Source organism: Chaetodon trifascialis, chromosome 15 (genome assembly GCF_039877785.1).
Source record: "Chaetodon trifascialis isolate fChaTrf1 chromosome 15, fChaTrf1.hap1, whole genome shotgun sequence".
In the NCBI taxonomy this organism is placed as follows: Eukaryota; Metazoa; Chordata; class Actinopteri; order Chaetodontiformes; family Chaetodontidae; genus Chaetodon; species Chaetodon trifascialis.
The window spans coordinates 4,897,401-4,910,010 of record NC_092070.1 but is presented as its reverse complement, the minus strand read 5'-3'; the positions used below and the strand labels follow the sequence as shown (position 1 = coordinate 4,910,010).

The window sequence follows — 12,610 nt, the reverse complement described above, 5'->3', positions numbered from 1 at the left end:
AAATGCTCAGTAAAGGCTAAGTATTGGTTACTTCCAATGTGCAGTGAATTGCAGTCCTGTAGTATGTACTTAGTTGCATTACACCACTGCTGATGATAACTGCCTATTTATGAACAACAAATTGTGCTTCAAAAGATTTCACTATGACATCTTTAACAAAGAAGTAGTTGAAATAGCTGCTGGCCTGTTCACTTTGGGGATTCCAGCACTGAAAACACTCTGCAAGGTTATGAACTGTGTCAGATCTTTGCTCCAAATATCTTTATTCACCATCATCTTCTGTTTGACAGCTACACGATTCACATTCACGTGATTACTAAGTAAGGATACAAAGGAATTACTGAGAGCAGCTTTCTTTCGTCACTGAAGCCACTGCGCTTGGACTGGAGACTTTAAAGGAACACAGACCTCATTTCACAAACAGGAAGGTGACTTGGTTTCAGACATTTTTACACTAAACACAGTTACACAGCTGACAGGGAGAGAGAGTGGCTAACATGAAAGTTCAGCCTGTTTGGACTGATATAAGTGACAGTCAGGAGGAGGATTTGATTAAAAGAGTGAGAGACTTTACCATTTTAACAGTGGCAGTCAACACTAAAATGCACTTAATACAATTAACATATAGGAAATAAATCCAACATATTGTTACAGCAGCTGCATGGCTGGCATGTATACATATAAGGCTCAGATTTCTGTTTCACTGTCAGACACATCTTTCAACCACTGCTTGTCTGCAGTTTGATCACACAGAGGCACATTCAAATCACAGTGGGTCACGTTTTTAAAGGAGAAGACAAATAAAGACAGAGGAGAGCATGACATTCAGCTAATTACACTGTCTTACATTGGCATAAAACATTCTGTAACATCTGAACATAACATATCAAATGTATGACCAGTCGTACAGAAGCATTAAAATTACTTTGAAATATAAAATAAATATTTTATCTGGCAGTTATTGTGGATTGTTAAAGAATCACCCCATGGTTCTGGTAGAATGTCCTGCTGTCCAGCTCCTGAAGACATAGCCTGGTCCTTTCCTGAGTGACACCTCACAAGAAGTCTCACTCATTATTCTGCACTGTTGAAATCATCCATCACCATGGATACTGATGGACTCATCACTCCCCCAGCTGCTGTGTTATATGCTGCTTCCCTGAAAATGAACCACCAGTAAGCAAGTGTGTGTGCTGTAAAAGAAATTCATTAATGCCTGCTTGTACTATAGCAGCGACACGTCCACAGAATCGAGGGTGATGTTTTCTCTTTACGTTTTAACTTCATTACATGCTCTCTCAAAGAGTGTAAGCAGTGGATGCAGAATTCACATTTGCGTGTTTCCTCCGTTCTTTCCTGGCTATCACAGAAAGCTGTATCTGAACTAAGAGAAACACACTTGATGATTTCATCTAATTCTCACCAGGATAGAAAAATAAAACAAAGTGGAATATTTCTTAAAGGTTCAGTGTGATGGCTTTTATTGGCTTCTAGCAGTGAGGTTGCAGATTGCAACCAACACCCCTCTGAATACCCCTCTCCTCATGCTTGCCTTCCAAGCGTGTTGGAGAACCTATGGTGGTCATAAAACTCATGAAAAAACACGCTCTGGAGCCAGTGTTTGGTTTGTCCCTTCTGGGCTACAGTAGAAACATGGGGGTGCAACAGGGTGGACATCTGTCAATGAAGGGCTCGTTCTAAAGTAATGATGACACAGCAATACTTATTTTCAGGTGATTATACACAAATGGAAATATGATTATGAATATATTATTTATTTCTGCCAATAGACGCTTCCAAATCCTAAACACTGCAATTTATGTGTCAACTTTGAACCTACTTCTGAAAACACTGAATGCTCCAGCATCAATAATCCTTTGACTATAAACTAAAATTAGCAATTAACACTGAAAGGAGCAATAACTTTTGGCCACTTGCAGACAGCAGAACCAGCTGTAAACACAACATTAACATTTCATTGCCCTATAATTTGAAGAGGCGAACATGTTAGCAAACAGTTGCCTGTTTACATATCTAGAGCAGAGCATTCATTTTCATTTGGACTTCTGTTTGACACCCCAAAGCAACGTCAAATATTTACTCTTATAATGGCTCCGGTTTGGTTTCCACCAATTCCTGAGAGATATATCTCTCTTTAGCTGTTTAATGCTCCACTATGTTCCCCAACTGGACACTCTCAGGGTCTGTCTGCTGATACAGTACCATATACAAACCAGCCCGATGAAAGCTGAGAGTGAGCCAACACAGTAAATCTACGGGCCGTGAATCCTAAACGATGAGCTGAACGATGCTGAAGTGGATGAGAATTCCAGCGTCATTTTCTGCGGATTTGTGACAACAAGCATTTACATTCGTAATTACACAATGTTTAATGGCACAAGTACAGTAAGTATGTTAAAGGGAGCCTGACATCAGGACAGCCTGCCAAAACTTGATACTAATAATAATTATTAATTTTCTGAATCATCCTCAAGGGAAATTCAGTTGTTTTAGAACTTGGATCTTCTTTTCAGCCCCAATCCCACAGTTCATGGGTTCTGATTACATTTTAAACTGCAACTTCTATTAAACTGGAAAAAAAGCAATATGTAAATAGAGTAAATATTCCTTTAATATTCTGTTTCACAGAAAAAACACACACAAACACTGCAGACAATACAAAGCATATAGGCAACACGTGTTCAAGGAAAAAGTCATCTAGTAGTCAACTCAGTGATGTTTCCTCTTACTTGCCCCACGTCTGTCAACCCCTTCTTTGGTGCACAAAAAGATACTGACTCTCTGCTACTTGATCTTTTGTCTTGTGCAGCTCTAAGACCATGTTAACTTGGTGCTTTTTGGGGACAAATGCAAACTGTCAAGCTCAGCAGCAAAACAGTCACACACACACACACACACACACACACACACACACACACACACACACACACACACACACACACACACACACACACACACACAGTGCTCTTCAAAGGCAAATTCTGTGGAGTAAAAGTGAAACTAAAAGTCTGTGAATATCCTGTGTAACACAGTGATGAAGTTCACAACAAAGATGTGGAGAATATTTGGGCCCTGTTTATAATCCAGGGGGGCATCACAAAGCTACCTCAAGGCCAACAACAATCTTCCAAAAACACTGACACTCCATGCATGTAGCAACCATTTAACACTGAAACTACAGAAACCACTTCTCACTTCAACATCTAACCTGCCTTAACTGTGACAGGACACACCACAAGGGGACATACTCAAGGTTTGATGACACCAGGTAGTTAGAGATTATGAGCCTCTTAAGCTTTGTCACAGGAAACACTAACCATTTTGAGCATTAACAGAAAGTTGTTCTTACTTACGCAATTAAGATGTTCGGACTCTTTCTAACATAAGAAAAAAAAACGGCCTCTAATTGATGACGCAGGAGTGATTCCATATTTTTTATTGTCAACAAATCCAGTCAAAAGACAATGCACATCAAAATGCATGAATGAGCTTAACGGTGCCACTTTTTGATATGACCAGGCCGTTAGTAGTAGTCTTATTAAAATGTTAATAGGGACAATGGACAATACACTTACTGCGCTGGATATATAAGGCTAGTATGGATCTGTAGTTGTGGCCTTTTCATGGGATTTGTTGACACTAAGAATATAGAATATCGTCAAAGTCCCCTTACCTTCATTTGCTGGTGACTACGTCAAACTTTGGACTTTTATTATTAACTGTGTACACAAGGCAGTGCTGTAACTGAGTCCCTCTTTTGTATACTATGAACCACCACACTTTAAAATATCTAGTGATAAAACATTGCTGACAACTCTTACTATTTCATTTGGCAGTGACACCAATCAGCCCGCTGCAAACAAAAGACATGAACATCTGGATTAAACACTGAATGATGAGGAAAGCACAACTATCCACATGCTTAGTGGAGTACTTTGAAGTACTTGCAGTTGAAGCAGCCTGCAAGATTCATCTCATCCAGCATCCTCCATACATGCTCACAGGCTTGTTTCAGGACTGGTGCCCATGTCATCCTTTTCTTGAGGCTCTTTCAAGAACCTTTCCACTTCCTGTGAGTCCACTGTTACACTCTCTGGCCTGACCTCTATTTTCTCTTTGTCTGTCACCTCCTTTAACTCCTTTATCACTGCCTTAAGTGTCTCCTTCTCTTGCTTCTCTCTTGCTCCTTTCTCCTCATCATCATTCATCTCCGCAGATTTGCTGCAGACCTCTGTCTTGGTGTCGTCTGTCACTGTGATTTTCTCAAGCTTGTCTGCTGGTGTTGAGGACTTCTTTCTGATAAACAGGAAATTACAAGTAGCCAAAACCACAGCTGAGAGGACCACCTCGCTCCCTGCCAGCAGGAAGACATACATGTAGTTCTTGGTAGCGTCCAGAAGCCGGCCTGAGACAGAAGAAGGAGAAACAAGGCCACAGATGAGAGGTTAAAATGGGAGAACCACACAGCTGACCGAACTGTATCTAATAATTATCTGAATAACAGGGGAGAGGAACATACGGCTAGTTGCATGGATTTTTGTGAAGCGTCAGAAATTGTTGTTGAGCAATCCAATACTGTAGATGGAGAAACATCTTTTAGTTTACCCAGCTACATGAAATATAACCGCCTTTGGTTAAAAATGGAAACATGTTTCTCCATCTGCATATACGTGAATGTAGTCGGGTGTCATTCAGAGGACATTGGCATAGCTGTTCTCTTTTATACTTGTTTGAATTTTGACTAAAGCGTAACATGTCAGCTTCAAAACTTCCTCCTGAAATGAAGTCAGATCAACCAATATGCCAAAATCAGACATTACTAATCATTGTCTTAGACAAAAGGTGGAGTCCATGAGGCATTCAGCGTGGTGTAGGGCTGTGCTAAAAGTTTTGCATTGAGCTGACGGTCATTCGCCATACTGCAATATATGCTAAAGACCATGCATGCAAAAACATTGTCACCGTCACGTGGTTGTCATTGTCCTATTAGTTGGTTGGCATACATCCAGACGATGGGGCTTAACTTATATAAGCCTATCAGAGGCAGATGCAGAATGAGAAGGAGGAAGAAAACACCTACACGATAAAGCTGGAATACTGCGCAGTAGAGAGAAACGAGACTGTGATGGACAATGAATGATAACCCTCATCTCTGAATGATTTTGGTTTGGTTTCTATCTACACTGATATGTTCTAAATGATATGTCGTGGCCTGTTAGCAGTATAGCCATTAGACTTAGGGCTCTATTTTCGATTCCGACGCGCCCCATGCACCCCGCGCAGCGGTCTTTTCGTGCAGCGCAGGCAGGCGCACAGTGCACTTGGTATTTTGGTAAACTGAGGCGTACAGAGGTGCGCCAGGATGGGCGTTGCGGCGCAGTAGGGGGAGGTGTTGGCATAATCAGCCGGCGAATTCGGATTTTCGTTCCATTTCGGTCCACACCGGTGGCGCAAAAGTGCGCTGAAAGCTCGCCACCCCAGACCTGGTCAACTCTGTGCGCCAGTGGCGCACCGCCGGGCAAGTGGATTCTCATAAACCGGCAGAGTTGCGCGCTCATGTCACCAATACCTCACAGGCAGGTTTCCACAGTGTCTGGCATTTCACTGCGATCAATAATTAGCAGCAGCCACGATGCAATGCAACTATCAGAGTCAGCACATACAGTCAGACCTAAATTTATATATTTTGATCAGTATCTCATCTGACCACATCGCAAGCACGTTCAGCACGAGTAATGTTCACTCACCCTGACCGAATGTACACAGGTGAAACAGGGATGCAAACTAATCAGTTAACGTCGCTGTGCCAACCAGAAACAGCCGTGGCATCCTACAGAGCATATATACTGCATCTGTCTCAGAGCACTCGAGAGACAGAGAGAGACAGACACATGGAAAAAATGTAAGTGATGATCGTTGTCCACTATTACCCACGTCATTTCATTTCAAATGCAAATGTAATCATAGTAATGCTTAACGTTATCTGCAAAGATGGAGTACATCATTGCTTTGAGGAGGATGAGGAGGAGGCTGAGGATTTACCATCTAAGGACCTCATATTTAGACATGAGTGGCGTCAGTCTCCTCCTGGGAGAAGTTTGGGCGTCGGACACTTTCCTGTGCAGGCTCAGTCATCCTGGAAACTCGCCATGTGCCTCGCCAGTTGCGTTCTTAAAGGTGAGGTGAGGAGCTGCTGTGATAGGTGAAGATTTGACTCGGCTGTGTCAAACCCGCTCCACGCCTTCTCCCCTCCCTCCTTCCGAGTTGCAGCGCTGGGTGGGACTGAGATGAGAAGGGGGAGGAGATGCGCCGGTGGCGCAGCGCACGAAAATACCAAAGTCTGCACCGCCACACCCCATTGCCGAAGCAGACCTGACTTTGTGCCGCGCCTGCGCCGCGGAGGAATCGAAAATAGAGCCCATAGTGTTAATGAAGCCTGCTAGATGTAACAACAAATAAATTCTCCAGTAGTTTTTGTGACTACTGACCTGCACCAGGTGGCCCCACCAGCACAGCAATGGCCTCCAAGAGCAGGACCAGGCCAATGGCACTGGAGAACCTCTCAGTGCCAACTATTGCCATGAGAACCTCAAACTGCAGCGCACCCACCATGCCATAGGAGAGGCCAAAGAAGATGCAGAAGACCACCAGCGAAGCATAATCCTTGGCCTGAGGGCAAATATGAAATGCATTGTGAAGGACAGCAAAGCATGTTTAGGTTTTACATCAGTGGACTAAGCTTTTTATTTCCAATTCACAGTGAGCTAGCATTCACCTACCTGTGATCCAATCAGGTCAGTGATTCCATTGAAGATCATAGCAAAGCTGAAGAGGTAGACGCAACGAGGGCGCACCCATTTCAGTCCGGCAATCACACCACACGTGGGCCGGGCAAAAATGTCAACAAAGCCCAGGATAGTGAGCAGCAGAGCCGATTTGGTGTCCTCGTTCCCAAGCTCCTTAGCATAGCTCACAAAAAAGACTGGAGGCACAAACAGCCCCAACACCATGATGGATGCCGCCAACGTGTAGATGAGAAACCCACAGTCACGGAACACAGAGAAGTCCAGCAGTTTGGATTTGGGCTTCTTCTCCGCCCCCTCTGTTCCTTCCTTGCTGTCCTGTTCTGAGTCTGTAGCCTTGAGCATCTTGGGGGCGACCAGAGGCCTCATTAGGGCCGCGCACACACAACAGTTGAGTAGCAGACCTCCTAAGATGAGGAAGCCCCCCCTCCATCCATAGTGGTACTGGAGGACCTGGCCCAGTGGCGAGAGGCAGCACAAGGCCACAGGGCTTCCAGCTGCTGATAGCCCATTGGCTAGAGGACGCTTCTCACTGAAGTAGCGGTTGAGCATAATTAAAGATGGTTGGAAGTTCAGGGCCAACCCCAAGCCTGCAGCAAAGGAAAGAAAGAAAACTTTCTAACCACGCATTTAACCATCTGACACCAAATCAAGTGTTTCAGCAGATAGTCTGACCTGTAATGACTCCAGTAGAGAGGAAGATGTGAATGATGCTGGTGGAGAAGGAGGCCAGGATCATTCCCAGAGAGGCAAAGAGGCCGCCAACCATCATCACTGGACGACAGCCGAAGCAGTTCACCAGCACACTGCACAGAGGACCTGGACAAAGTGTCACACACTCAGTCTGGCTGTGTGTGTCAGCGTGGCCGGGTGCTTAAATTAGTGTGAGATGCAGTACGTAAATAAGACTTCATCCTTTCGTCTGGTTGTGGGTATGGCAGAAAACAACAAAATTTCAACTGCTGTTCCTTTAAATTTCCTTGATAATGCGATGAGAATAAGGGTGACTTAATGTAACGTTCTGAAGTTGCTATTGGACATTTTTTTATTTCAAAATTAAATGATTGTTTTTGATATACTCAATAGGATTTGGCTGTACAGAATACATTAAAACCAATAATACAACCAATAAAACCCATGATAACTAACTGATTCATCTCCAACTATGAAGCTGATGAAGACAATCAGGTGCAGTTCAAAGCTTTGGGAGAAGCTAATAAGTGAATTATAAATGTTATTTTAAAATTGAGTTTAAATTTAGTTCTATTTTCATATTTTAAGACATTGATTGGATTTTTTAAATTTTAATAATTTTTGTTTTCTTTTATTTATCTTTTTAGAAATCCATATTATACAAACCATAAATATTACTCAAGTGGAATGATTTAATTCCAGGATTTAGCTGTTTGCAGTCTTTGTGCTAAGCTAAGCTAACCGGCTGCACCTGTCCTCAGCTGAAAAACAGCCATACCAGTGATCATTTGGGGATTCGTGGACAATCAACCTATTCAGTCGTTTAGGTATGAGGACATTCAGCTCTCTGTAAGAAAGTGAAGCAGTATATTTCCAAAAATGTTGAATCATTCCTCTAATATTGACAGGGCTGATTCACTGCAGACCATACGTTTCCTGGAGTCCTCTTGTCTGAAACTGTTTTTTGATTAGCTGTTTGGGTCATCCACACACTTGGTAAAATAAAGCTGACATTAAAATAAGGAAAGTGAAGCAATACAGTCAGTGGAAAGTCCTCTGAAGACAGATACAGACCATGGACAAAATAAACAAAGTGCAGTAGTTCATGGTAGTGTTGTGTAGGAGTGCATAACTTTACAAGATGTTCATGTCGCTCACACAAACACTTTCTCAGCTTCATGAGGATAGCGTCTGTTGCAGGGTTGCATAGTACTGTGCTGTGTGTGTCGTACATGCAGCAGCCTACCTGTGCCATAGAGCATGGCCAGCAGTATGGAGGAGATCCAGGCAGTGTCGCTGTATCCCACCCCAAACTCCCTGATCAGCTCTTTATAAAACACACTGACCGCTTTAGGAAAAGCGTAGGAGAAGCCTGTGATGACAAAACAGCCTGCCAGCACCGCCCAACCCCACCCTCCATCTGGAGCCTTCACCCCTCCTGCACCCGTGTCCACTACCACGCCCCCCATGGTGCTCTATGGCTTAATGGAGGCAGACAGAGAACCTAGAGGAAAAATGACAAAAAGTAGTTGGATAGAGTTTCTATGTAAGTACATCTAATTCAGTTCTGCATGATGAATGCAGGCCACCAGCAATTAGACTGCTCCTAAGATTTAATATATTCAGCTAAAGTGGATACATGTGGCAATCTATCTAAATAACCATTTTTAAATTGTCTGTGATACAATTATCACAGACAAACTCTTAAAGTTTTAGCTCCAAATGAAAAATGGAACATTTCTGATTACAGTACGCTTTATTTGAAATATCAAAAAGCCAAAACATGACTCAGCACAGATGCATGTTTGTCTGTGTGTCGGGATGCAGAGAAGTGGCTGTTAACACTGGCTCACACACGTTCTGACGTGGTCCCCTCAGAAATCCTCACAGTCACGCATGATGGGAGTAGTCCTGCCCTCAAATGTTGCTGATTGGCTGAGCAGGGGAGAGAGATTTTCTGGAGCACTGAGATTGGACCAACAGGCACTAAAACAAAATGAGGAGAAAGCAGCAATCTTAGTCACTTTTTAATTTAAAATGAAACGACCACCTTTGATGGTATTTGAGGGTGTTGACAGTCTTGCTTATTCCACATAGTCTTTTAATTTTAGGACAATGCAGTCGGACAATGATACTAAACAGATGTTTTAAGGTTACACAGTAAAATGTTCTTTACTGTCTGACCTCAATGTAACCTATCAAGTGTTTTACTGCTGAAGAACAGACAGACTGACAGCAGCCCCCTCCTCACACCGCCCTCCCTGAATCAAGTCGGGAGTGGCCTGACAGAACCTTAGCTGCTGTGTATCACAGACTTCAGGCAGTCAGAGACTGAAAGAGATATCAAACATGACAATTTAAGCTTCTTTTCTTTTGTCAAATAAATGTTGGTTGCTTAAAATCAGCAGACTATTTATAAAAAGGGCTACAATCACTACACTGTTCATATAATGTGACTGTAAACATCCTTAAATTAAACAGTCACTGTTTAATCTAATAAGTACTGAGCCAAGAAAACCATAAATGTGGACTGTACTGTAAGCTTTTCAAACACCAATAAAAAACCAAAACAAACAAACAAACAAACTACAATATATTAACATGACACATGAGATTGGTCAAATGTAGAGATATTACCTAATGTAAGCAGTGGAGGCAGTTGAAGCCAAATGCTGATTCTAACATTTTCCCTCATCACCTCAAGCCAGTCTGTATCAACAAGACAGCAATAACCAGCCAAGTGTGAATTATTAATGAACTGTTTGATTCACTGGGTCCACCACAACCGCACGTAACATCTCACCTGATAACAGACAGACGCAGGTTCAAGTGTATGTGTGTATGAGTCCAAATCATGCCAAGGATAAAGACCATTAACTTCTGTTTGGACAATGAGGAAATGAATAGTGGCTCCATCAGCTAATTTACTTGTCGAAGAGCTCAGTTAACAACTCGTGTGGGTAGAGATGCCGGCTGGGCTCAGGCCAGAGCAGCTAGCCATCCAGTGTCTCCAGGAAACACGATCATTTCAAGCCTGTGTGACGTGACCAGCCTAAAAAAAACTATGGAAAACCAGAAGCTGTGTATTTCAGTCAGTCCCCAGGGAAATATGCTGCATTATTACACAGTCATACGCAGCTCTGAAAACATATCCTGAAGTCACTGCTGGGAATATTGTCTTTGACTGTAATATCTGCGTTCATGAAAAACGTCCTCTGAGTCTCCTTCGATGCCAGAGAAAGTCTTGAAGTTACACTCTTTGCCAAAAACCTGACAGATGCTGCTTTGTGCATCAGCAAACACCTCAGGTACACACTCTAATTTAGATACAGCAGACTGGCGTCACTTAAAGTCTCAGCTCAGTGTTGACAATCTAAAATTTTTCATTAGTGAATCGTAAAACATCAGCAGTGAGCTGGATATTAGGGGACACTACTGAGTGTATTGACAGAATCAGAGAATCTATCTTTAGACCTTGGGGGGGTCATTATGGCCCGTTGGAAGATTCAACCTTCTCATAGCATGTAACATTCAAATGTCTTCAATGTTTAAACCGACAGAAATCCATAATTTTATTCAAAGCAATTTTGCATTTCATTCAGTCCCCTGTCAATGGCTTCATGTCCCCTGTATGCCCCCTCTAGTTGCTATAACTTCCCGGGAAACACGGGAAACACCACATGGTCCTGCAGGGAGTGAGGAAGGAAGTGGGCGAACTTGCTAACTGACCAATCTATTGTTTCCTACCGCTCACTCACAGCTATCACTCGAATCTGCAGCTCTCAGCATTTTGCAGCTTTTTTTACCTCAGTGTTTTAGTATTTTGGCCTGCAACGTGAAGGTTCTGGTGAATGCTAATGTTGTTTCTGCTGGATGTGTGAATAAGCAGCAGTTTGCTAACACATTTGCTGTGAATGACTTCATAAGGCAATAATACATCAGTTGTTCTGCTGACCCCAAGTGGACAAAAAAATCAATGTATCCAGCTTTAAAGGCTTCCTGCAAAAACAGCTTCACAAAGCTAACAAGACACCTTTAAGGAAAACAATGAAGTATTTAGACATAAGTGGGACTCAGATTAGTTAAAATTGGCCTTAATCACCTTTCAGTATAAAAGCTGTTAAAGTTTAGGGAGATGTTTAAAGCCACAAAAATATTACTTATTTGAGAAAAGGTCATTAATAATTACATTTATGTCAAATCCAGTTCCCTTCACGGCACTGAACAGTGCCATCACGACCCTCACATGAAGATGTTTTCAACTTTCTTCTACTTTGATTTTTTACCGTTAGATTATTGACGAATGTATTTTCAAAATAAAAGCTTTCAAGCCTTAAAAAAAGCCAATTCTGACTTGTTCTCGGGAAATGAACATAACTCCACATAACACACTTTTTCCATCATGAAGAGCCTGTGTTACCTCACCTGGTCTGTCTGCATGCCGCTGTCCTCCCGATGCCACAACTCATGTCACGACACGGACGGCTAGCATCACGCGACAAACGTGCATCATAAAATGACAAATCACGCCATATGACGGACATTACTGCTTCCAGCAAACACACTGTGGCTATCTATCAATATTAACGGGTCCCTCTGGCTGTGACAGATGCCCTCCTGTTTCACTCACCAGCCCCATCCTTGTATTTGCATATAATAGGGGAGATTTGATGTAATCAGTGGTGATGTCAGCGGCCCATAACACACGCAGAAACAAACTGTTGAGTCTCTTACCGGTTGATGCTGCTCAGAGTCGTCCCTCCTCCAGCCTCCTGCCTCCTGCCTCCTGCTTCAGCACCGGAGCCGCGTTTATCCCCGCACGTCTGCCTGCAGACCATCTGCAAGGCAGAGGGGGGCCGCTGGGTCCTAAAGCCTCCGGATCACGGTCCTCACCACACGTACTCAACGGACCTCACTCCGCTATTTTTAGCCTTTTGTTTTATTAACACTGATGGGCAGAGTGGGACTGGATGGCATCCTCTTTATTTCTTGGATTTTTTTTTCAAAGAAGCGTCATCTTTAATCAGACTGTAATGATCTACACTGTTTTGCAATACATAATCACATAAAAAAAGCATTTTAAAACTGTAGTA

The 12,610-nt window shown here is 42.8% G+C and overlaps 1 protein-coding gene across 3 annotated transcripts; it reads right to left on the bottom strand.

Annotated features, from left to right (window-relative positions):
- Window positions 1-244: 244 nt before the first annotated feature.
- On the bottom strand, window positions 245-12,357 carry slc16a3a (solute carrier family 16 member 3a). 3 transcript variants are annotated; one of them, XM_070981658.1, is made up of 7 exons: window positions 12,252-12,357; window positions 9,375-9,503; window positions 8,764-9,021; window positions 7,500-7,643; window positions 6,801-7,414; window positions 6,510-6,690; window positions 245-4,426 (listed from the first exon to the last, which is right to left on the bottom strand). In XM_070981658.1, exons 3-7 carry the CDS (start codon window positions 8,984-8,986, stop codon window positions 4,020-4,022), a joined length of 1,569 nt encoding a protein of 522 aa, XP_070837759.1. In that variant the 5' UTR covers window positions 8,987-9,021; window positions 9,375-9,503; window positions 12,252-12,357; the 3' UTR covers window positions 245-4,019. The 3 variants fall into 3 exon arrangements, with proteins under 3 accessions (XP_070837759.1, XP_070837760.1, XP_070837761.1); XM_070981659.1 differs by having other exon boundaries at window positions 2,616-4,426; window positions 9,371-9,503; window positions 11,943-12,266; XM_070981660.1 differs by lacking the exon at window positions 12,252-12,357 and adding an exon at window positions 11,943-12,237 and having other exon boundaries at window positions 2,616-4,426.
- Between the last annotated feature and the right edge of the window lie 253 nt (window positions 12,358-12,610).

Coding starts and splice junctions, on each gene's coding strand:
- slc16a3a (XM_070981658.1), bottom strand. CDS start 8,986: ATGGGGGGCGTGGTAGTGGACACGGGTGCAGGAGGGGTGAAGGCTCCA. Junction 7,644..8,763: donor GGCCATGCTCTATGGCACAG/GTAGGCTGCTGC, acceptor CACTTTGTCCAG/GTCCTCTGTGCAGTGTGCTG. Junction 7,415..7,499: donor CTCTACTGGAGTCATTACAG/GTCAGACTATCT, acceptor CCTTTGCTGCAG/GCTTGGGGTTGGCCCTGAAC.